We start from the raw sequence: 26,244 nt of genomic DNA on the forward strand, positions 1-26,244 counted from the left end.
TTACTCTCTCACTGTTTATCCTATATGTATAAATATATGTTCTTTAATGCTTCCTCATTATTGTTCATCTTAAGAATGGAAACCAAATCTCATCTAGTACTTTGGAACTTTTATCCATCTAATGCTAATTCACCTTAATGTTGATCTTAATCTACCATTTATAACTTGAAGCCTCTTACGTAATATATTGTCACAAGGGCTCACGTCTCATCGAGGAACATCTGGAGTTATTTGACTGATCCACTTAAGGTCAATATTATACTTCAATAACTGTATTTCATAGCATCCCAGCGTGATTCACCTTATGGGGGTATTTTAATCCTGTACAATTCATGAAATCCTTTTTCTTTGAATCAATACCCAATCAAAGGCCTAACAGTCATCCTCTTATATATCACAATTATACCCTTATTCTACCAATAGGGCAGCATTAATTCTCCTAGTTCTAAACTCCTCTGAGTTCACTCATACTATAGTGAGCTTTTTATAACTTATGGAAACCATCAGCTCTCTTGTTGTGATGGGTTTAATCCCGAGGACTTACCTATCCTCGTTACCTTCTCACTCACCTATTCTTATCCTTACTCCCGTCTACTTAAATTCTTGTCGCTCTACCATACTTTAGATTGCGACCTACATATATCTATTTATACCACTCGCAACCTTCCTTTAACTTGCAAGAACCATAGATTTCCTTATGTTATTCTGGAACCTCAAGCGAGACATCATATCGTCTCTAACTCTTATTTACTCTTTTTACTAGACCTCTCTGTATCTGGAAACCACATGCTAGAAAATATGCCATTGACGACACCACTATCATTTCTTGATACAGAATTACGACGCTTCCAACCCTTTATCTGATATCTGGATTATTCGTAACCTTCTGTACTTGGGCATCTCGTACCTTCTTCACATGTGCCTTACTTACCTTTAAATCTTGCATCATATCTTTTATCTCTTTCATAGCCTCCCTTCCACATAGGTGGAATTCACATCCACACCTTAAAGGTCTACTATAATACTTGCACATCATGTGCATACACAATCCGCCGAAAGCTTCATCCTGACTTCTTATAAGGTTGGTACTGTTCTAACTAGATTTATTGTAGAGCCGTTATAGAATATGTCTGGTGTAGTAACTCTTTTGTACCTCTGATATTTAGAGTAATTCTACAATGTTCTGAATCACGATTTTTATACTCATCGGGGTCTAATAATCAGACTCCTAATTCACTTTACTGATGTAACTCTTTAGTTTCCTTCTCTATCTCAGCCTTTAAGTAGGCTTACTTTATCTTTTGATATGTGGCTTAGGCTACTATTTATTACTTTAGCCCCTCGTCGACGCTATGGAACATCCATGATATAACCTTCTAGCAATTCAAGCTTTTGTCTGTGACGTGGAGTCAATTCTTTCTTTTAACTTATACTGAAGTCTCCTATAGCTGTATCATTGTCAACATATATGTTGCATGGATAACACTCCAAAATCTTAAGTATGTTCATAACATAACTAACTCTGGGTCATAGATCAAATAATTCCTTTCGTGCTTTCTCAACTTTTGTTAAAAGTAAGCAATTACCTTTCTTGGTCGTTCCGCCACTTGTTGCATGAATACTTGGCTTATCTTAGTGGCCCCATATATCAAAATTTTGTGAAACTCATATGATCTCTAATATTACTTTGGATTTACTTCCCGTTCCTTAGTTACAACAGGTGCCACTTTGTTATGGAGAGCATACAATGCATATTGAGACTGTTGTTACAACACCATTATTTATTTACGTCGCTATGCTTAGTTTGAAGCCTTCTTCCTTGTTTCCTCAGCTAGTCTTTCATTGTAGCATTTAGGGAAGACTCTCTAACTCTTGTAAAGCTGTGAGCTTATCCCATCATATACCTGACGAAATTTTTGATGTTCTTACTCACCTATAAATATCCTTAGTTATATACCTCCGTGCCCTTATTCTCGTAGGGTTACTTCTGAACTCAATTTTTCTTTGTCTCCCCCGTGGCACTCTCTTTTATTTCCATAACACTTTTATGACAATTATAACTACCTCAACTCTTTTCTGAATATTTCTCAAGGATTACAATGTCGTATTTGTGAGACTGAATTCCCTATGCTGGGGTTCACTAGGTTTATCTTGCATGATCTGCTGATTTATCTGTATCCTATTGTCTAGCCATAACTAGGCTCTTCCTGAATCAACTACTAAATACTCGTTGGTCCGTTCTCATATTTATATTCTGCATAATCTCTCTTGGGTTGTTTCCTTTATCTTAAATTATCTCTCGCATTAGATCCTTATGTATCAAGTGTGTATTCGCACTTAGTATTGATCCTGGTCGGTAACCCTTATTGCCTCTCCCCGACATCGTGCTTGAATAATGTTCTAGAGTCGTAATATATCTGTAGGATCTAAATAAATGCAATCTCATTCCTTTCGCCTTTTTACCGCATTCTTTCTTTACTATTCCATAATTACTTGAACTACATAACTCCAACTTACTACCATATCACACCGTCTTCCTTTAGGGGAGTACTAGCATTTAATACTATGAAAATTTACCTATATATGGTTTACCTCTTCATCTTTGGCTTCTTTTCACGTCTTCACTAACTCTTACTTGCCTTAAGGTAACCCTTCTCTACTAGGGATAACTGAATTCCTTACGCGTGAGGGTGACACCTAATGTAACTGGCACACTTAGTTCCTTAAACATAACTTTGCTCACATTGCTTACTTTAGGGAAGCGTCTTCCTGAATGACCTTTAAAGGTTATTCTTCCGTTGTCCATTCTATTTTTGTCGGAACATGGTCTCTGAAGATCTCACGATGTCGACTATTATTGAATCATTTAGTCCCTAAATCATGTTCAATTTTTTTTCTTGTTTATTAGCCTATGTTGATTTCTATTACTTCGGGGTCTAACTTAGCTATCTAGTAATCATGTTGGAGTCACCAACTCATTTATCGAAATAAGGATACGACTTTATGGCATATACTCTTTTATAGTCTCAAAGCCTTTCATCTCTTGTCTTTTCCTTCACTTGACCATAGACTCTATCATCCTACTATTGTTTGATTTACTGTTATCACCCATTTATCATACAGTACTCATAATGCTTCATTTACTCATTATTCTGAAAACTTTAACAAAACATTGTTTTACCTTTGGCTTCCCTGGCTCCATCCACCATTTTGGGTTACTCTAACCCAAGATGGATCCTGATATCCCATCTATCTCTTAAACTATATATGTTAGCTCCCATAGAGCATAACTGAGATGGGTGTGGCCAATTGTACATACCTCTATTTTTTTGAATGTAACTTAGAATCCTTTTATTTTTTTACCTGACGTGGAAATTCGAATAATCTTCATTAACTAGGTACCTCATACCCTTCTTCACCTTGCTTCTGTTACCTGTTGAAACTTATACATTTACCTTCTGATACTTCCATGCCCTACTATTCGCGGGGTATGTTAGATATTTTCGTCTTAGTGTAAGTGGGAAATTTGCACATCCAGTATGCACGATCTAATAGGGTCAAACAGGGCCACGTCGTCAAGAATTCTCTCTCTACTAATGACCTTACCTGCTGTTGTATTAGCCCTCTGGCTAGCTATAATTTTTCTAATTGAAAGCATCTCAATATCAATAGTAAACATAAGCTTTAGCTCGAACTCTTATAACTCAGCTCTATAGCATGATTTAGATTTGAAAGAAGAGAAATAGACTCCTAAATGCCTTGTAACTTCATGTTTATATAATATGGTGCATAACATATCTATGAACAAAGATCTACTAGACACGGCTTGTAGACTCCCTAAGATAGAACTGCTCTGATATCAAGTTTGTCATACCCCAAACTTGAAGAGGCGTGGCCGCCACCTGGTGTCGTACTCGGCCCGAACGTACCACTTTGTAACTGTGAACTCTAAGGGAGTAACCCTCAACTTAGGCCGATGAAGCCATATTCTAAATTGTCTGAAAGTAATGTCTCTTATATTTGTGGGTTAAACATACCTAAAAGTGGATATATATAACTGTGCCGGCCGATTAAGCCGCCATGAACATCTACTGATATAAAAAATATACAAGACTCGTCTACAAGCCTCTAGCGATAGCTGAACTGTATCATTGTTGGGACAAGGCCTCGACCTATCCATCAAACCTGTATATATATAAAATGGGCTCCAAGGTCTAGACCTGGTAGACCTGAGGAAGTGGAGCTTACCAACCAAGCTGATGTTTGACTCTATCTGCTGGGAGGGTCTGTCCAACTGTTAATGAGGACCTGCAGGCATGAAATGCAGCGTCCCCGCCAAAGGGACGTAAGTATGAAATAATGTACCGAGTATGTAAGGCAACAGGATAACCGAAAGCTAAAACCGAACTAATAATATAATAACTGAAAGTAAGTGGGAGTCAAAGATAATCTAAAGATATGCTTACATACTAATACCGACTCAACTCTTTCAATATAGTAAGTAAAATAGTTGTTCGGCCTTATAAGGCTCAGTATGTGAAACTTCTATACCGTAGTAGGCTCGCTCATAGACGTTCGGTCATACTAGGCTCTGTATCTCGGCCATTCTAGGATCGCTCGTAGGCTCTTGGTCACAGTTTACTCGGTATATAACTCACCATCTGATCAAAGGTTGCCCAATAGGGCCTGCCCATCGATTATAGCTCGATGGTAGTAAAAATAATGTAATACTATATATATATATATATATATATATAGACTCTCTGCTCTCTTGGCTGAAAAAAGACAAAAAGAAACTGAATTTGAAGTCCCAACAAGGGAGAAAACTGTAACTTATGAGACTAGGATAATGACATAAGTTCAAGAATACGAACTTCTATTTATGTCTCGTTATTAAGCACATGTAGTTATGTAATCATGCCAAAATGAAGGAAAGGTTTAGCCTTAACATATATTATCACAATCTTTCCATTCACCTAGTTGAACTTGCATCCTCGTACCTTAATCTACAACAATAATAATATACTATCATTTAGTTACGAAAGGTACAACTATCGCACAACAAACAACAAACTTATTTTGTATTAAAACGGACAGTATCTCCCCTATAATCCTTACTTCCTCCAAATTCAAGATAACATCAACAACACAAGAACCCAACAATAACAACATATATACATTATTTTCCAGCCTTATATACACCATCAAATACTACAAAACAGCCCAACAGACCCCAATCTCTTCATACATAAAACAACCACCGTATTAGTGTCAAACGACTCGAAAATATTACGCCAAACGACCAGCCCACCACCCTACATATATATGGTGTTTCTACACACCCTTCATCCTCCAAAACTCCATAGAAATTAGTAAACTACGTAGCCCAACAACAACACAAAACTGTCCACAAAACAGTCCGCTACAAGTGAATAACTCGAACTCACAGCTTCCAATCACTGTCCGCGAGTTCTTACAAGTATAGAACGACTTACCATGAATTTACAGTAGAAAAAATGGATGAAAGAGAGTATTAAACTCACCTTTTTTTTTGGATAACTCAGCTCCTATCTTGGTTCTTCAAACTCTAGGTTCTATCTTCAATTAAAACTTGAAAGGGAGAGAAAATCAATTAGGGTTTGTGGAGAATTTTTGCAAAGCTTACGTCTGGTTATTATGACCTATTTTAAGTCTAATATATGAAGAAAATTGGCCTTTAAAAGGCCTCTTTGGACGACCCGAAATGGCCCATTTTGGGGCTCTCATTTAAGCAAGTAGGTGACACACCTACTTGTCACCTAACAGCCTGTGCAGTCTTGCAAAAATGTCCATATCTCTCTACTCCGAAGTCGTATTGACAAACGGTTTAATGCGTTAGAAAGTAGACTCATATATATTTAATTTTATGGGTGGAACATCCCATAACTCTAAGTATATTAGGAAAAAATCGCAGTTACATTTGACCCAAAGTTTCAGTAAACTTATGAACGTAATTTGTGATGACTTTCATCGACTTTTGTTCCACAACTCGCTTGAATTCAAAAAATAACACATGACTATCATACGACTAGAATAATTCATAGCATAACCTCCTTGTCATATTAAATACCCTAGTCTCACCCCAGAATTACATGTTATAACATTCCCAACTTGTCAACTTTCGACGAAACATTGTGTTCTTCAATTCCTTAGCTTCTGAATCCTCTTTGTACTTGTTGTTCATGATCCTCAATATTTGTAACTTCAGAGGTAACATGATTAAATTACTTTATATTCTTTTAAATATGATCTCATTTGTGAGCTTACATCAATTAATTTACGACGTACTCTCGCGTACGAAACTATGGGGTGTAACACCTCCCCTGATTTTCTTGTTCACACCTTGAGCTACTTTTATGCTAGCAGAATATTTTCTATGATCGTCATTTCTTTGACAAAACCACTCTGATTTTTAGAAATGAGCTTACCTAGCATTGAGTTTAGTTTCCTAGAGAGGATTTTTAAGATAATTTTGCTAGTGAAATTACTCAAATAAATAGTTCTCAAATATGAGAAACTGCTAGAAGAGTACACTTGTGGTATAAGGGCCAGACAAATATGAGAAAAGTACTTAGTTAGTCTTTTTCCATCGTAGAAATCCTGCACAAAATCTCTAATATCATTCTTGATGATGTCCCAACAAGTATTAATAAAAGTTCCATTGTAGTCGTTTGGTCCAGCTAAACTAGCAGCACTTATACTGAATACTGCTCCTTTAATCTTTTCACCATCTGGAATGGTTGTAAGGATAATATTATCGTCATTGTTACTACATTGAGGGATACAATTTATGATATCCTGATATCTGAAATAGTATATATAATTGGTGCACAATAGCTTTGCCAATGTCTGCATCTCCTTCAATCCACTGATCATTTTGGTCCTTAACTCTACGAATATGCAGCCTTCTTTCTCCTATCTCTAATGGTGCTATGAAATATTTAGAATTCAAGTCACCTTCTTCAAACCACTTCATCTTAGCTTTCTGTTTGATAATGGCATCTTGCATCCCCATCCATCTAATATATGCTGCATGGACTTTAATTCAACTCAGCTCTGGACTGATGATTACTGTTGTTGAGATCCATCTACTCAAGGCTTTGCATTTCAGATTCCGAGATATGGACATGATCAAACATATCACCAATACCTTCCGTTGACCATTGATTCAATATTTTGCTAAGCATCTTAAGCTTTTGTTGTAATTTTCACATAGCGTTTTTCTGTATCTGACTACTTCATACATCTTCTGCTAGTTTCATTTAAAAAAATTGATGCTCAGTCCAGAAGTCGAGGAACTTGAAGTATTTGAACTTACTGTTAGTTATTGTCTTGGCATTGGATGAGTAGAGATCTATGATCAAAGCCTATTCTTGCCAAATGCCTAACCATGAAACTGTGGAAAAGCTGGGATCATTGGTCATTAATAAACACTCTATCAAGTCTCTTCCAAATTCTTCTTCTAGGTTCTCAATTGTTATACCATGTGAATACATGACACATAAATCCTAAATTCGTAACTTTACATTTATCTATACAAGTATTAAACTCAAGACAGTTGTGCACTCTATGATTTCTGCCTCCTTTCTTCTCATCAAGGTCCAAGATGACATTGAAATCGCCACAAATACACCATGGCCCATTATTTGCATATGGACATTTTCAATATTGCTTCATAATGCTATCCTCTCTTCAGTTGTGCACTTGACATATACTAATGTAAGGTAAAGATCGTTGCTGACGTCCCCATAATGCAATTTTATAGTAATTTGTTGATCGATGTTATCCACTACAATGGTCATATTGTTTTCTGACTACATGAGACGAATTTGCAAATTGGTATTAGAAGTACAATGTTGATAGCCTAGAAATCTCCTACACCTCTCAATTTGATTGCTGAAACTTGTTCATTTTAGATCGTCAAAACAATCACAAAGCACCACAATAAAGGGTGGGCTTCTAGAACAACATGATAGTTTCTTAACTTGCAGCGTTTGAAAGATAATTGCAAGTAAATCTCTATCATAAATATTACTAGTTAATAATCTGGAAAGTATGTCAACAAACCAATTATCATAGGTTAAACCATACTCATAATCTAATTTTTTTTATAGCTGACGTTCACACGAAATGAAATGGATTTCATTAAATAGTTTAGTGACTTTTATAACAGAAGTTATAAGTTGAATGATTAGTTAAGAATAAAGTAACTATATCAATTAATAATCTTGGAGGGAGTTTTCAATTATTTTTATGACTTATAGTATAGTAAAGACTAATAATTTATCTTTGGTGTTACTAACCAAAGAAAAAATTCACACTCAATATTGTTAAATTGCATACTAACCAATATTTTTCAAAGATGATCATTTATCTTTTTAAAAGTGAAAACTTTTCAATTGACAAAATCACATTGCAAACTACTATTTCCTTTTAATATAAGTAAATATAAATAAAAGAATTTAGTTAAAAAGATCTAAGTAAGAGCACTAGCACTAGCACTAGCCTTGCAAAATCAAACAAGTTATAAGGTAGTTTACTTTTTACCACAGGCGAGATGAGTGACTTCATTTTCTTTACCAGGAATTGAGGTTTAAGCCCTAGGAATAAAAAGATTTCAGCTAAAGAGTATTTTTCTTTAAAATGAATTTATGCGACGCGAATTTAGAAGTTGTTTGGACATAAGAATCGTAAAATTTCGGAAAAAAACAAAATTGTTTTTTAGTGAAAGTGATATTTGAAAATTAGAATTGTGTTTGGACATGAATATAATTTTGGGTTGTTTTTGAATTTTTATGAATGATCTAAGTGAAATTTCGAAAAATAACTTTTTGGAGTTTTAAAATTTTTGAAAATTTTTAAAATCCATCTTCAAGTAAAAATTAAAATTTTTACTGCCAAACACTGAGTTCGAAAAAAAGTGAAAAAACTTTTCATGGCCAAACGGGCTCTTGAATTATTTAGGTTAATGAATTCCGAATAACCATATACGGAAAATAAAAGGTAAAGGCTCAATTTGTATATTAAGGGTATTTTCTTATTAAAAAAAGAGAATAATAATAACTTCGTGACCAAAAAATCTCTATATATTAGTCAATACTAAAAAAATCAGAAAAAAGAAAAAGAATCAGGCGAGTACATTTCGGATCCCAAAAACTTACTCTCAATCGCGCTCTCTTATCTTTCGATCTCTTCGCTAAATTTTCAATTTCCAAACCCTAATTTTCCCCCAGATTTCCCCCTCTTATCTTTATTTACCCAATAGATCCTTCAACTTTTCCTAATTTTCCCTTTTTTTTCTCTTTCATTATTTCCAAAAAACCCTAGATCCGTACGACATCCGATTTCCCTGAAATTGGGAATTTTGGTTCTCAATCGGTCTAGGTTTTCTAATTTTCACTCTGCAAAACAATTTCTCTTTTCGGAAACCCTAGCTCCCAATTTGTATGTATGACTTCAGATGCTAAAGGTTTGAATTTCAGAGAGAGGCTTCGTTGGGGTGACGGTACCAAAGTTTATACCCGAAAAAAGCGTAGGATCCAAAAGAAGGATAATAGTAACAACGACGTGTCTCCGGCGACCACCGCCGCCGCCGCCGTAGAAGCAGCCACAGCCGTAGACGTAGCCGTATCGGACACCAATGTATTCCATGAAAAGAGCAAGCTTTACGAAAATAATAATGTTTCGCAGCCAATTTCACAAACCCTAGAGGCAGATGGGCACGGTAGCTGTGGAGGAGCGGCGGTTTCAGATGGAGGAGATGGTGGCGATACGATGGAGGTTAACCGGGAGGTAGCCCCGGAAGGCAGTTGTGGTGGTCTGCCTAATCATGAAGAAGGATCAGAACCTAGAGAGGATCTTGAGGTGGCTAATAGGTTGGTTAAACCGGTAATTTCTAGACTTGAAGATAGGGTTAGGATTAGTTTAACTGGGGCAAGGTCGGGAATTGAGATTAGAGATCTTAGAAGGACGCTAGAGAGGGAGCTCGATCATGTTAGGAGTTTTGCAAAGAAACTTGAAGCTAAGGAGTTTCAGCTGACTTCGCGTAACATTGGTAACAATGGTAGTGTTGTTGCTGTTCCTGGTGATGCTGTTGTCTCCCATAGTTATCCCCAATATATGGGTAGTGACAATTTGATCAACGGTAGGTCTTTAGTGCGAGTGCATTCAGAGGTGGGTTCGGTGGGGCATATTCAACCAAGACCATTCCGTCCACCTCGTCTTGCAGTTGTTGTAAACAACCACACGGTTGGTGAACTTGTGGAGAAGGAGAAGAGGACCCCGAAGGCTAATCCATATTACAAGAATTCCGAGTTCCTTCTCGGAAAGGACAGACTACCTTCCGAAAGCAATAAAAAATTGAAGACCAACGGGAGTGGGAGTGTATCAAAGTACGGATTTGCATTTGGGTTTGGAACATTTGATAAGCATAGAAAACAACTGTTTCGAAGTTGTAGTGACCTGCTTCAGAGGTTAATGAAACATAAGCATGGTTGGGTGTTCAATGAGCCGGTAAATGTAGAGGCTCTTGGGCTCCATGATTATCATGATATAATTAAGCATCCTATGGATTTGGGCACTATTAAGAATAGGCTATCCCAGAATTGGTACAAGTCTCCGAAGGAATTCGCAGAGGATATAAGACTTGTCTTTAGCAATGCCATGACTTATAACCCTAAAGGGCAGGATGTTCATGTAATGGCTGAACAGTTGTCACAGATTTTTGAAGAGAGGTGGGCTGCTATAGAGGCCAAGTATAATCCAGGGTGGAGGTATCAAATGTATCATGATGCAGGCTTGCCCACTCCCACTTCAAGGAGGGCCCATCTTCCTCATCCTTTTGTCCATGAACCTGTGCCTTATCATACACTTGCACATTCTCCTCGAGCAAGGACTTTAGAAAGGTCTGGGTCAATTACTGGGGCAGCTGATGCGAATAAGAAGCCCTTCATTTTCTCTCATGTTGGTAGGACACCAGTTCCCAAGAAACCTAAAGCAAAGGATCCCAATAAGAGGGACATGACGTATGAAGAAAAGCAGAAACTTAGTACAAATCTTGAGAATTTACCTTCAGAAAAGCTTGATGCAATTGTTCAGATCATTAAGAAGAGGAGCACAGCACTTAATCAGAATAACGATGAGATTGAAGTAGACATAGACAGTGTTGATGCAGAAACTCTATGGGAGCTGGATAGGTTTGTGACAAATTACAAAAAGAGTCTGAGCAAGAATAAGAGGAAAGCTGAACTTGCTCTTCAAGCCAGAGCAAGAGCTGCTCAAAGTGCTCCCGCTGCAGTGAGTTTTGAGTCACATATCTCTCTCTCTTCTTGTCTCTCTGTTTGCTTTAAATACATGGTTATCTAGTGTGGATTAGGAATTCTTAGTTTGTCACATTTTTTGTTGTAGAGTTCCGGCCCAATGGTTGCTGATGCACTAAAAGAAAGCAGACCTGGTAAGTTATTTTCTATGAGAATTATTGTTTGAGATTGACATTACATGGAAAATATATATCATAACTCTTGTCTCTTTCCTTATGAGTAGGTGAAATGCATACTAGTGCTCCTTCTACCAATGCAGAAGGTGGGAGACCAGTGGATAATGCAAGCAGTTCCAGCAGCTCAAGCAGTTCTAGCAGTGATTCAGGATCATCCTCCAGTGGTAATAGCTGTTTAGTCAACTGATGAAAAGGAATTATGATTCACTCTGTTGCAAGTCTCCATCTACGCATGAACCATGATCTTTGATATTTGAAGTATTTATTTTGCAGCCAGTATGAAGCTTGTTTGTAACTTCATTTGTCTATGTTTGCAGATTCTGATAGTGATAGTTCATCTACGTATGGATCGGATGCAGGGCATTGACTTAGGATGTGAAGGGATGTTGGAAGTAAGTAAAGACATTAGCTAATACATTTGAGTTTTTCTTTTGGGTGACAATTATCTTTTCCCTGCGAACTTGCACCTTTCTTAATGTTTGGTATGAAATATGCTTTCGAGTATGTTCATTGTGTTCTGGGATTGCTCCATTTCTTCCTGTGGTTGAATCTGTGATTTGGCTTGGTCGGGGAGAATGCACACTTAGGCGTCGATATTTTTTACATCTGATTCCAGTTTTTAACTATTTTCAGAAAGATGGTTAAGGATTAAGAAATAGCTGCTAGGGGGTCGTTTGGTTGGAAATAAGTTATCCCATGATTAATTATCCCGGGATTAGTTATCCCACCCTCCCATAGAAATAAAAAAAATACTACAATTCCGGGATAACTAAATCTTGGGATTAGTTATACCATGATTTTATCCCAACCAAACATGGGATAAACTCATCTCAAATTTCATTCCGGTATTAATTATCCCTTATCCCTCATACCAAACGAGCCCGAAGCCTCTTACTATTTAATGTTGCTTCATGCATATCATCTTCAAATAACTCTCTGATATTTAGGCATGTCAAAAGTATGTGTTACAGGAGGAAACAACGTTGAAATGTTTCATCAACATCTTTCCCAGTATAACCTTTAATATTGAATGGATGTGCTGTAGTTGGGTCCACTTTGGATTTATATCCATCATCTATATTTGTTGTGTTAGTTTGAACATATAAATGGCTTTTTCGATCTAGTGATTTTCTAGAATTTAGAATGGTTTAGGAAGGCATAACCAAAATTGTGCAGCCAAGTCTGTAGTTCTTGTCCAGGAGCATACCATTGCTTGAGAACAGAGGTTATAGGATTTCCTGCTGTGCGCATATTCTGTGGTATGTCCCCACATGAATATGCAGATGAATGAAGAATATCTTAGAATGCGAAGTATGATGAGCTTCTCCATATTTTGCAGAGCAAATGGAGTAATCTTAAGTTCTTGACATGTGGAGCATATTCGATATATTCTGATAAAACCGTGTTAGTCTAATAGATGTGTAGTCACATCTATAATCTAGATTTGATCGCTATTGTTTTTTTTAAAAGGTAAAGTTTTATTAACTGAATAGCAAGATGGTACCAGAAAAGAGGACAAAATTGCTGGGAATATCCATGCAGTTAATTACAACATTTTCTACGTAACTCCATAAAATCCATGTAATGATCAATATTATCTACCAAACTACTATTACACCAAAAGAAATAGATTGTGCAGACACTTATTTTTTATTCTAGAAATTGATCTTTCTGCCCATCAAAGCAAGCTCTATTCCTCTCTAGCCAAATAGTCCAGAATATGCAGAGGTATGGTTCTCCAAATCTGTTTAAGTGCTTTATGTGTCTTCTGATGCTGCCAACCATTCAAAAGGTTTCTGACATTCTTGAGGCATGGTCCAAAAAGACCCACATAAACTGAAAAAAAGCTCCCAGCACTGTCTAGCATATCTACAATGCAAGAAAAGGTGATTCGTAGTCTCCAGTTCTTCACATAAATAACATCTGCTATACAGAACAAAGCCTCTCTTATGAAGATTATTTTGAGCAAGGCAAGCTTCCCAAGCTGCAGTCCAACCAAAACAGGCAACCTTTACAGGAGCTTTGTTCCTCCAAATCACTTTCCAAGGCCAATTAGGTTCCCAACTTGCATTTTTCTTAACAAATTATAACAGCTTATGACTCAGAACTTTCTGTCATTACAAGCATTCCACAATAATGAATCCTTCTTACTATGATCAATGTGGGTAGAACTCAACTGAGAAAGCATCTGACAGATATTTTCTATCTCCCAATCATTTAAATTCCTTCTGAAATACATCTGCCAACCAGAATCTGAGAAGAAATCAGCCACCACTCCATCCTTATTGTTACAGCAGTTAAATAAAACAGGAAATTTATCTCTCAAACATTCCTCACCATTCCATAAGTCACTCCAAAATTTTATCTTTCTTCCATTCCCCACCTCCAAGCTAGTAAACTGCTTGAACTCCTCCCATAATTTGCAAACCTCTTTCCAAATTCCCCCTCTAGTATACACGCTACTGAAGGGGGGGATTCCATCCTTGACGACTAGCATAAATAGATTCAACTATTTTAATCATCTAAAAGTTGATACTGATCTATTTCTTCATCTGATAACTTCTTTATTTTACTAGACACTTCCTGAGCGTGCGGTGGTTATGAACTCTGGTATTTTTTTGATTCTAATATATAAGAATTGCCGAGGACTTGGACCATTTGCAGAAACGTTTTGGTTATAAGATTTTAATATCTTCGATATTCAGTTGCTCTCTCCAACAGCCCCCCCCCCCCCTCTCTCTTTTCTTTCCCTCTCTTGCATATCATTCAAGGAAGTGTTCTTTTCTAGTTTTGCAGGAGTTCGTCAGGAATGTGTTGGGACAGACATCTTGGTAATCCCTTTGTCTGAAGGGTGTTTCTTTGTGCTTCATCGATGATTCTTCCAAGAACTTCAAGTTTGAGTCATGAAGTGCTGGTCCTTGATGATACTGGAAAGGCGTAAAGGGATCATTCATTTTTACCATCGTTTAACTTGTATATCTATATCGATACAAGGTGGTTTCTGTGTCGAAACTGAATTCTAAATCAGATTGGGTACGGGGATGATGGGAGAAATGCAGCACCTGTACATAGCCAAGATTGCTTGACCAGTTTGAGTGGAAAAAATCTTGTGTTGGGATTTTATTCATTTGATTACACTGCTGCTAGAGCTACTAGGCATGATTGTGTGAGTTCCTGCAACTGCCTGGGTGTACAAAAACATGTGCAGTTAATGGTAGGATAACATGTATTATCTATTGTATAGTATAAGCCTAAGTTGCTCGGACTCGGGTGTCCGATACAGGTGCGAATTTAGATGTTGGATCCTTCATGATCTAAATTATAAGATTCGGGATTATGTATTCAGGTACGGATATTGGTAAGGGGATTCGGCTAAAATAATTCAAATATTTAAAAATAGAGTTACAGAAATATGTCTAAATTATGAGACATTATGTGGAAAACTTATAAGATATTCGAAATATTAAACAAGAGGAGAATCCTAGGAAATAAAAGGAAGAGGACTGACATAGAAATTCTTATATGTGAGGTATTTTATTTTCCTCCATATCACTCTAGCTTTCGTTTTGTTTTTAAAATTTTTTGTATTTGTCCCGAATTTCTTCGTCGATTTTGGTCAAATATCTAAAATTGGTTGACCAGATCAGGTATGGATCCCACAGTCATACCCACACTTATGTTGAGTCCGGAACCTAAATATTATTTTTTTGGACTCAAATTACCTTAATAGGTGTTTAAAAAAAAATACATTTCTATATATAGCGTGCAAAAACAAGATGTTATACATTAATGGTAACGTCTACCATTAAGGTATAGCGTCTTTTATTCATACGCTATACATATAACGCCCAAAAAAAAACGCTATACCCTAAATATGGATCCACCCATAAGTGAACTGACAACACAATAATTTAAATGCATATAGCGTATATTTAAAGGTCAGAGGTTTTCCACGAGGCAGTGCTGGCTTCGAAATAACAAGGAACTAATTTCTGAGACCTGATTTGACTAATGAAACAAACTCGAATTGAGTCGAATGAATGCACAGGATCCTATATAAGTATATAACCAACCCAACTAATTTGGAGTTGGAAGTGATAATAATAGTTGACATGTTGTAGACCATTATTTTGGGATGTAGAGGCAAATGCAAGGTCTGCCAATCATTATTCTCCAGAAATGTTGTGTATATCTAAAGCCCATCTGGCTCAGAAAGAGCTAAATTTTATGCCTCCGGCAGCAAGAAACTCGCATAAGATACAACAAACTGCCTAAAAGAATCCCAAAACTGTAACTCTGGAAAATACTAGATGGTAATATATCTTTTAATTTGAGTTGGCAAACTTGATTCCTTTCTCAATGGAGGATTTCAGCTCCGGTAGAAGAGCTTCGAGTCCTTTCTTCTCGTAGTCTGAAAGTGGGCCCAACCCTAGGACTTCCTCCACGCCGTTCTTCCCAAGTCTCACCTGAAATAGGTAGAACCGATTACCAACTCAGAATTGTAAAAACCAGCAATAGACCAGTTCGTGAGCAAGAAGATATTGTTGTATAGCATGACAAGATCATAAGTAAGGATTAACAAGAAAATGCTGAGCGAAAACCAAAGTTCAAAGCTTTTTTGGAGATTGTTTCACTTGACAAAGACCAAAGAAACTCCTATAATGAAAACTACATTTGTTAAGTTCATAAGAGTGAAATATTAACTTTTGATGACAGCAGCCCAGCTCAACAGGCATCTATATTTTGTACGAGCATAACTAGGATCCACTGCTCTCTCAACAAATGAGAGACTAATTCAAAACATTTTGCATTGAGATCTCTGTTTGAAAGGTTTAGACGTAACAAAATCGCAGATCAAATAGACAGATCTACACCTACACCATGCCCAAGAACAGAAAGTCGAACTTAATTTGCTCTTAAAACATCCACACAATGAGAAAGGGATGACCAAATTATACAGATACTTCATATAATGACATCATCTGACATAAAAGGGAAAATTTTCTTAGAGACAGGAACAGAAGAGTTATGGCAAGACTCAGCACAACAACAACAACAACAACATACCCAGTGTAGTCCCACAAGTGGGGTCTGGGGAGGGTAGTTGTACGCAGACCTTACCCCTACCTTTAAGAAGGCAGAAGGGCCGTTTCCGGTAAACCCTCGGCTCAGGAAAGATAAATGGAAGGGGCAATAACAAGCAAACCAATCCGAAAACCGAAGCGAAAATACAAAACTAACACTAGTTGCAAGACTCAGTACAGGTCTACCACAAACATGCACACACATCTCTGAAGGGTCAGTAGAGGATTATTACCTTGGATGCAAAGAAAGGTAGCTCTGTGACATTTGACTGCACAAACGAACACTCAACAACATCTGGAACCCCATTCAGGCCCTTCAAGCAAGCATCAGCAAAAATAGCCCCAGCATAGCTGCAAAAGTAATACTCATTGTTCAGATGAAGTTGTCAAAGACGTAAGCTACACAGATAAACAACAACTACGCTTCAGTCCCAAATAAGTTGATTTAGAGGTAACAAAATGAAAAAGGTTTCTTGTTGTTTCTTTTGCATCACCAACTCTTCTAACAGTTTTGTAGGTGAAGCAAGTTCTCAGCAACATTATATGCACCAAAATTTCATATTCAAGCTAAAACCTACTCAAGAGTGTTGATGCTGGCCACCATGCATAATGTTACATTTGTAGACATATGAGGAAACATGCAAAAGCAGGTTTGTACTTTCAAGTTATCGTCATGACACATACTACAATTGCGAAAACATGTAGAAGCATAGGCTAAGCATCTGTAGTGCAATGTCCGACGATTTAATTCCAGCCAGTAGCAGGCACTATAGCAAGTATTCTTTACCAAAATCTCAGGGGGAAAAATCTTTCCATTGCCCAACTCCAAGAAGTTCAGAAAACACTCAAAAAGTAAGATAATTAAAAGAGGACGAATAGAAACATACGCCATTGAGAGTGTGGCTGAACCCTTTCCAGCTTTGGCCTCAACAACTTCTGTGCCACCGTCCTGGGTTCGCTTGGTGAGCGCAACAATTTCTTCATCTGACAAATTTGCCTTTGGAGTAGCCTATTTCATAAATTTCGAGATAAAAGGAAAAACTCAGTTAAGTTACAAAGTGGAAGTCACTTATAATAGCTTGAAGAAACATAGAAATGAAAATTACTTGGGACAACAGCGGGAGGATGGTTATGCCAGCATGACCGCCAACCACGGGGACAATGACATCTGGGAATAAAGTACCAAAACACAAGTCGGGATGATTATATTATGTGAACAAATCTAACAAGGTGAAATAGAAGCAATTTCAAAGCATGAAGTATAGTAGGAGACACACCGGAGACATTGACTTTAGCTTTTCCAGCATAGAAAGTCTTTGCCCTAACCACATCAAGTGTGGTGACTCCAAAGAGCCTCTTTTCATCATAGGTCCCGGCCTTCTTGAACACCTCAGCTGCAATTGGCACAGTGGAGTTCACAGGGTTGCTGATCATATTGACAAGGGCCTTTTATGGATTGAGGAGAGGCAGCAGAAGAAAGAGGAGAATCAGTAGCTGCTACTCCAATGACTTAACTCATATTTTAAGCCAATAACAAGAGGTCGTGCACAAGGATACTTACATTAGGACAATACTTTGCGATAGCTGTGCATAGTGATTTAACAATGCCAGCGTTAATGTTGAACAGATCATCACGGGTCATACCCGGTTTGCGGGGCACACCAGCAGGAATGATGACCACGTCAGACCCTTCCAGAGCCTGCCCTAGCTGGTCTTCTCCTGCAAACCCAGCAACCTGCAAAGTCCAGTAAAAACGTCTAGGGTCAAGGAACCGAAGAGGAGGACCAGAAGCTGAGAGGATAACCAAACCTAAAGTAAAAAATAACAATAACAGATTATTAACAAAAGTGATAAAATGCATAGAAATTTTTCAAAAAGGCAAATGAGATCAAGTCCTCAAAAAATAAGTGTTGAATTGCATGACCACATCATCTATAAGAACATTCAATATGATGTCAAAATAGATAGACGGCAGCCTTCCGGCAACGGAGAAGCTCTGAGCTTTTACAGGTGACCAAGGTTCAAATCTTGAAACCTGCATCTCCAATGATGAGGTAAGACTAAAATCGCCTTCCCTGAGCCGGCCGGCCAGGAACCTTCTGGCACTGCAGTACTCCATGTCTATATGTGCTCAGGTCTCATCATCATCCATTAACAAGATGTTTTCACCTAAAAAAAAAAAGAAGAACTAGACAAAAAGCACAATCTATACGGTATCATCATAGACAAGAGACCTAGCATCCATCAACAAAATATTTCACGAAAAAAAAGAACAACAATGCGCATGTGAAGGCGTGTTGCAGACCTAAAGCAAATAATAGATGTGTCCGAAACAGGTCAATACAATTCAACGACTAATAAAAGTTACTGCTGCATCAGAGCACTTGAAATTCTAGAGCTTGAGATAGTGGAAGCCGCACACGCGCGCACACACACACACACAACAGAGTCACATTGAATGACACCAAACCATCTGAAACTCCATATACGTCAATTAATCAATTACATCTCAATCCTAAACAAGTTAGAAATTGACTGATTATATGAATCTTCTATATCCATTCCACTCCACTCAATCTCATTTCGTTCACATATATTCATACCGCCTCCGTTATAATTTATGTGATGGTGATTGACTAGGTATGGAACTGAAGAAATAAGACAACTTTTGAAACTCAATCTCTAAAATAAACCATAGGCGTATGTGGATACAACTCATCATTATAGGTAAATTGAGAATTGTAATAGTTAAATTATTACTGTGTCACATAAATTTGGGACAAAGGGAGTATTAAAAATGACAATTACGAAATAGAAACGGGAAAGGATAAAAATAGAAAGTATACCTGAGATCTGGTATTGATGTGGCTAACATCAGCGGCAACACCAGGAGTGCCGGCAATATCGTAGAGTGAAAGCGTTGATACCAAAGGGTTCAGCTTCATCAGAAGTGAAAGAGGCTGCCCGATTCCTCCCGCTGCTCCCAAAATTGCGACTTTCCTCTCCGGTGCGGCCTCCGATGAGAATTGGCGGCGCGTGAGGCGAGACGCGCCGGAAGTTGAGGTCCTCCGGACTACAGATCTCAACATGGATAAAGTCATTTGGAATAGTTTATGAATTGAAATGGAGAAAGTGTGAGGGGTCACAACGTCGAGCAGCGAAAGAAGTGAAGCTGACAGTAGATTTATATTGGGGATGATGAAAAAAGTGTGAAGGAAAATAATTTGACTAAAAAGAATGATATTTTAAAAATATTTAGTTTTAAAACTTTTATTATTATTAACAAAATAATTTATTAACATACAAATATATAGTATGATTTATTTTAGTACATAAAATAAATATTTTTTAAAAGTACGTGCTCAATGAAATGCCACTATATAATTGGAACATATGGAGTATGTATTTAGTGAGGTTTGGACATAAGAATTGTAAAGTTTTCCAAAAAATTGAAAAAAAATTCAAGTGAAAATGATATTTGAAAATTAGAGTTGTATTTGGATATAAATATAACTTTGGATTGTTTTTGAAATTTTTTGAGTGATCTAAATAAAAATTAATCATAAAGACTTTTTTTGGTTGATAGAATTTCCCTTAATCACTCCAGTCATGCCTCTCGAACCTTTTGAATCATATATTGGTGTGATATTAGATATTTATATATATAAAAAAAAAACTAATGCTTTCTTAGTTTCTTAAAACACACTTAATTTGAGCCAAATTAGTTTGGCTATACATATAAATACTCTTTTCATCCCTCAATACTTATCATGTTTTGGCTAATAAGAGCAAAATTATATGAACTTTGACCAACATTTTAGCGTGTATCCTTTTGCTATTTTGATATGAGAAAAATTGTAATTAGTAGTATCTTTCATATAATTTTTGAATATTTAAATTTTAATTTTAAAATACTAAATTAATCTGATTCAATTTAGCTTAAAATTAGTCAAATTGACCCTTGAGAAGCGAAATATAACAAGTATATGGCATTGATAATAGGTAATTTCTTTTAATATTACTAAGTTTTTTTATGTAGAGTTACTCGATATTTGCGCCGGTGGAAGATAACCAAGGAAATAACATAGGCGAGTTCAAGTTGACTTGAACATTCTTTCTTTAAAAAAACAAGAAGAAAAAAAGACCATATCCGCACCTATGTTTGGTCATCCCCTGAATCATGTTTTTTTACTCACAAGTGGAGGAGAATTTGGCGTGGAGGGCTAGCCTGGCAATTAGTTATGCGAGTGTGACAAAGAAAATGCTACAGTCAACAACATGACCCGCCTAAGTTTTGTGTTATTATCCTTTCACTTATTTGTTGCTGTTATTTTCTTTCTGGCATCTTTTTTGTTACGGGCCTTTTCTTGTGTTTATTTTCTGATATTATTGTCTCTTCTGTTGAGCCGAGAGTCTTGCGGAAACAGCCTCTCTAACCTTTTCGGGGTAAGGGTAAGATCTACATATACTCTACTCTCCCCAGACCCCACTAATGGGATTATATTAGATATGTTATTGTAGAATTGAATACTTCTAACACTGGATTATCTTTTGAAAATTCAACTTGATCTGTACCCAAAACAGAACATATCCAATTGAAATCCAGACACTTTCTCCTTCATGCACCCTTACATAGGAGAAAGATAACAGCTACTACAAACTGTTAGCCGAGTATCTTTTTGCACGCAATAGAACAGGTTTCTAAATTCAATACACAAAAAAGAAGTGGCAAGCATCACAAAAATGGGAGCATATATGGGACATTTGACAACACTGGGCAAAACTTGAAAGACAGAATCCCTTGGATGCAGTTTGACATCCACACGACACACCAATGAATTGCCTTCAAGGTATACGATCTCTGCATTTCTAGCACTGTTGTATATTATGCTCGAAGTAGTTGAATATCATGCATAATCTGTTCAGGCTTAAATGGATACAAGGATAAGCATGAGTACACAAGGCTTTCTAGCAAAATAGATCTGCATTGTCATTTTGAAAACATCTGTAGCCATAATAGTGGGCAAGTCTTCCAAAAATGCGAATGGTACCTGCAATGAGGCCCTGAAATTTCAGACATGGTAAAGCATAACAAATTATTGGTCAGGCCAGTAAACTCATCAGGAGAATTCACAGAGAGCATGTCAACATAGAGGATGCAATGAAAATACAATAGGATGAGAACAATTTGGCATTGCATACTCACAAAGCATATAAGTTTTGCACATTCAACTATTACGGGCAGTCGGGCAGCAACATCCTATCAAGCACGCCATAAATATGTTCTCATTTCGTGAAATAGAATTCTGGAAATACAAAGTTCATACTCATATACAATGGCCTATTGATAATTTTGAGGGGGCATATCTCTTCCAGGCATGTTTTGGTTCTGATAAGGGGTTCTGTCAGCCGTATTCGGAGCATAGTTCTGATTTGGAGGGGGCACATCTCTTCCAGGCATGCTTTGATTCTGATAAGGGTTTCCACCAGATGTATTTGAAGCATAATTCTGATTTGGCCCTGGACTTGTTTGGTAAGGCATGCCTCCGTTGGTTGGTCCACCATTGTATTGAAAATTGGTTGGATTGTTTGGCGCTCCACCATAGTAATTGGGAGGTGCTCCACCGTAGTTATTGGGAGGCGACCCACCATAGTTATTGGGAGGCGCTCCACCATAGTTATGAGGTGCACCTCCCATGTTGGGCTGCTGTGGTCCTCCCATGCTAGGCTGATGCCTCCCGCCCATGTTAGGCTGCTGCATCCCACCCATGTTTGGGGGTGGCGCATTCGTCATGTTGGGAGGTCCACCACCCATGTTGGGTCCAGTGTTCTGCATCTCTCTTCTTCTCTCAAAATTTCTGGACCTATCAAAGTTACGAGGTCGGTCATTGCGCCTGTTCTTCTCATTAGCTCGGGCATTGTTTCTTACCCACTCCTCATGGTACTTTGGGTCGTATGGTACAGCCTGCCCATTGATAAAAGGCTCCCCTGCAACATGCACCACAACTGTCATACAATACTTGGTGTACAAGAAAGAACCTTTTTATATCCACAAGGGGCAAGATAGACATGTATGACAGCTTTTCATGCAATCAACAATATGCAGACACAGAAAACATAAAAAAAGAAGCCTGAGTGCATCATAAGCTGTAGCAAGGAAAAGAGCTATTAATGAGTCATATCGTCATAAATTGATTTTGTGCAATTACATAAAAAAAAATTATCCTAAAGGATTTTGCTTCTCATTCCCGAGACAATACTGCAGACTCATCCAACGTTATGTCAAACTATATTGACCATGTATTAAATCATAAATGAATTTATTTTTCAGAATCAAGCACTTAATATTTCAATCGCATTTTTTCTAATACTCCCCCCTTGTCTCATTTAACATGACATTTTCTGACTCGGTACATTGCTGACATACTTCAACCATAATACTACCTTATGTAACTTACACAAATTTCAGGGATTCAACTTCATTTTGACAAATAATAATTCATTTTCCCCATCAAACCTTTGCTTCAGTTTTAGTATTTCCCTTAGCTAGCACTTCAACTCTTCACTAAGATCATGTCATATACAAGTCAAATTGATATTTTAAAATCTCCATGCAAATCAAAATATGTTAAACAAAATGGGATCACCCAAAGATTAGATATGTAAAGGGACTGGATAGCAAAGCAAATCCATAACAGACTGGAAGCTAATTCAGGCAGAGAACAGAATTGAAGAGAGACATCGCTCCGAAGTCTATAGGCCAGGAACAAATGCTTAGCATATTACTCATTTAAAATAAAATATAATCATATTATGATTTCACCAGAAGTCTGACAATAAAAAACCACTAGTCACAACCTACCTCCATAATCTTTATTCTTAACATCCAGGTAGGAATCAGGAAGCACCCAGCTAACCTTCGGCACTTCTGCACATGGATGAAGAAATGAAGGTTTAGTTTCACCTCTTTAATTTTAAGAAATACGTTTATAAGATCAAGAAATAACCAAAAAAGATTAAAGAAAAAAGGAACACTAAAAATATGTCACCTTTTAGCTTGTAAGAAAGTTCTTCGGATACAAGAGCTCCAAATGCATAGTAATGCCTTGTCGAGACAGAGTATATCTTCATTCTTGCTTCTTCCTCGCTGCAAGGTAAATTAATCACATAAGTCATCTAGAACAATTAACTATACTTCTTTGGAAGCTTTTCGCATGCCCAAGCCAGGGGCAGAGCTAGGTAGATTAAGGTGTTTCAGTTGAACCCCCTTCGTCGAAAATCGCACTGTGCAAATAAGGAAAAAGATAAACTGTTGAATCCCCTTCATATAAGGAAAAAATTCCAGTGTAGTGGCAAAGGGTTAAAAAATTGATTTAGATCACAGGTTCACATCCTAAGTGCGATACTAAAAAATTCCAGCGTAGTGGCAAAGGGTTAAAAAATTGATTTAGATCACAGGTTCACATCCTAAGTGTGATATTATAAAGTTTTTTTGAATCCCTTTGTGCCAATTCCCGACTCTGCCATTATCCCAAGCATTTCTAAAGTTTGAGCGTATCCCATCAACAAGTACCCACTTTTATTTTTCAGGCAAACTATTAAAAGTAAACAACAGCAACTATAACAACTATCCCTCAATCTCAGCTAGTAGGGATTAGCTATATGGTCCCTCAATATCCATTTCCCTCCATTTGCAACAGTATTGTCAAAGACTCATTTAAGGCCTTAAACTCAGAAAAGCTCGTAGAGGTCGCTTTGCCTCAGTTAAGTTTAGTTTCAGTCGTAGGCAACGCACTAAGGTGTTCACACTCATTCTATCTTGAATGTAGAGGTACTAAACAACAAATATACTCGGCAAATAAGTGTATTAGTTTAAGGAAAACATTATGAATGAATTTGTTTCTTTTTATTAAATTACATAATTTGTCTTCTAAAACTAACTAGAGATTCTAAAATTCTCTACATTTCCACACACATACAAATTCTTTTCCTTCTCTTATCACTTCCATTTCTGACCAATTAATTAAGTTAACGGGCCCGCATAGAGTACAACATATAAAGTGATTAGTTTTTTATGATTAAACTGATGTAAAGAAGAAATTATTAATAAAAAAAGTAGAGCATTTTCAATTCGAACCTTCCAACAACTTTAGCCAGAGTTTTGATGTAGCTATCGATGATTTCATCTCTGGTAGGATCGCCCTCAGGTTTCTCCATCACAACAAGCCAGTGCTCAAAATCACATCCATCAAGTAGGATCGTCTCCTTCGGGGGACGATTGGACCAGTTCGGGTTCGGGTCATTTAACGACGACGACGTTTGCCGAGTCGCAAACCCTCGAAAGGAGGTTGCTACCGCCGGAGAGACGCTGCGGAGGTTGACAGCGGCGACGGCGATAAGTGGTCGAAGACGGAGGAGAGAGAAAGAAAAGATAGAGGGAGGAGGTGTAGAGAGAGAAAGAGAAGTGTATGGGCGAGAGAGAGCAGTGAATAAGGAACGAGTCAGATAACGAGTCGCCATTTCTGTAAAACCCTAAGGTGAGAGAGACGAGAGATGAAAGGGAGGGTTTATGACCTCCATTTATAATTTACAGGTGGCAATTTGAACCCAAATGCATCCACCCCATACCTTATGAGTTGAGTAACAAATATTTTATCTTATGAGTCAATTTAGATTGAGCCCAAATTAACATATTATTTTGAGGTATTTGTATATATACCCGCTTTTATATCACATTTTAACTTGTGTCCGCTTTGCAAAAAAAATACAAGCGTACCCGCTTTTTCGCATAACTTCAGCACACGGGGCTGAAGTAGCAAAGGCAATCATGCAAAACTTCAGCATTCTAGTAGCCGGGCCTGAAGTTCAGCTCTAGAGTTTTTGTTTTGGAACTGGCGAACTCTAGAGCTGAAGTTTGTGTGTTGTAACTGAGAAACTTCAGCTCTTGTAACTGGAAACTTCAGCTCTAGAGCTGAAGTTTTTGTGTTGTAATTAGGAGATCTTGTTCCCTACTAAATGAAGTGACAGATCTTCGTCCACTGACATCCAGAGATGGTTTTCTACCAATCATTGTATAGTACATGTTACTTAAAAAAGAAAATGAAGACGCTGGAAAGATAACTGCAGTTCCTCTGTTGATGTTCTCCCAAGTTCTAAGCAAGGAAAAAGTCTTTCCTTCTTTTCAAATTAAACATTGAATGTAAGAAAGCAATTCTTTCTTTTCTTGTAAATCAATAGGATAAATGAAGCTTTCTCTTGAACAGATATGTATAAATACCAACTCTAAAAATGTAAAATCATCTCCTGTTAATCTTTTTGTGCCTTTTCACTGTAGCTTCCAACAATGAATTTTGTGATATATTAGTTAGAGAATATAGCACTCCCTCTTGTCTCATTTTGCTCGACCTGGTTTGGGTTTCACAAAGTTTGTGCAGAAATGTTTGAATAGAAGTAATTGCCTTACAAAGACGCTTTCCAACAGTGAGTAATCCAAAACAAACCCTACTGGTAACTTAAACTTTTTTCTAAGACTAATTTGCTGTAAATTTGGAGTAGAAGTACAACTGTCGAACTGTTCAACTACAGCGTTGCTTCTGGAGATAAATATCAATTTGTTTTGTAACTTGA

The 26,244-nt window shown here is 37.3% G+C and overlaps 3 protein-coding genes across 4 annotated transcripts; 1 reads left to right on the forward strand and 2 right to left on the reverse strand.

The window, feature by feature from the left end:
- The first annotated feature begins 9,149 nt into the window (after nt 1–9,149).
- LOC107791115 (transcription factor GTE4) lies at nt 9,150–14,944 on the forward strand. 2 transcript variants are annotated; one of them, XM_016613112.2, is made up of 5 exons: nt 9,150–11,334; nt 11,446–11,491; nt 11,581–11,697; nt 11,851–11,925; nt 14,322–14,944. In XM_016613112.2, exons 1-4 carry the CDS (start codon nt 9,490–9,492, stop codon nt 11,898–11,900), a joined length of 2,058 nt encoding a protein of 685 aa, XP_016468598.2. In that variant the 5' UTR covers nt 9,150–9,489; the 3' UTR covers nt 11,901–11,925; nt 14,322–14,944. The 2 variants fall into 2 exon arrangements, with proteins under 2 accessions (XP_016468598.2, XP_016468600.2); XM_016613114.2 differs by having other exon boundaries at nt 9,151–11,334; nt 14,330–14,944.
- Nucleotides 14,945–15,661: 717 nt separating this feature from the next.
- Nucleotides 15,662–19,789, reverse strand: LOC107791114 (malate dehydrogenase, mitochondrial). The gene is made up of 7 exons (XM_016613111.2): nt 19,464–19,789; nt 18,179–18,352; nt 17,895–18,063; nt 17,724–17,785; nt 17,505–17,626; nt 16,851–16,968; nt 15,662–15,999 (listed from the first exon to the last, which is right to left on the reverse strand). Exons 1-7 carry the CDS (start codon nt 19,716–19,718, stop codon nt 15,859–15,861), a joined length of 1,041 nt encoding a protein of 346 aa, XP_016468597.1. The 5' UTR covers nt 19,719–19,789; the 3' UTR covers nt 15,662–15,858.
- Nucleotides 19,790–21,792: 2,003 nt separating this feature from the next.
- Nucleotides 21,793–25,238, reverse strand: LOC107791113 (multiple organellar RNA editing factor 8, chloroplastic/mitochondrial-like). The gene is made up of 4 exons (XM_016613110.2): nt 24,755–25,238; nt 23,667–23,764; nt 23,480–23,545; nt 21,793–22,605 (listed from the first exon to the last, which is right to left on the reverse strand). The coding sequence occupies exons 1-4, from the start codon at nt 25,135–25,137 to the stop codon at nt 21,959–21,961; spliced, it is 1,194 nt and encodes a 397-aa protein (XP_016468596.1). The 5' UTR covers nt 25,138–25,238; the 3' UTR covers nt 21,793–21,958.
- Between the last annotated feature and the right edge of the window lie 1,006 nt (nt 25,239–26,244).

This window comes from Nicotiana tabacum, chromosome 1 (genome assembly GCF_000715075.1).
Source record: "Nicotiana tabacum cultivar K326 chromosome 1, ASM71507v2, whole genome shotgun sequence".
In the NCBI taxonomy this organism is placed as follows: domain Eukaryota; kingdom Viridiplantae; phylum Streptophyta; class Magnoliopsida; order Solanales; family Solanaceae; genus Nicotiana; species Nicotiana tabacum.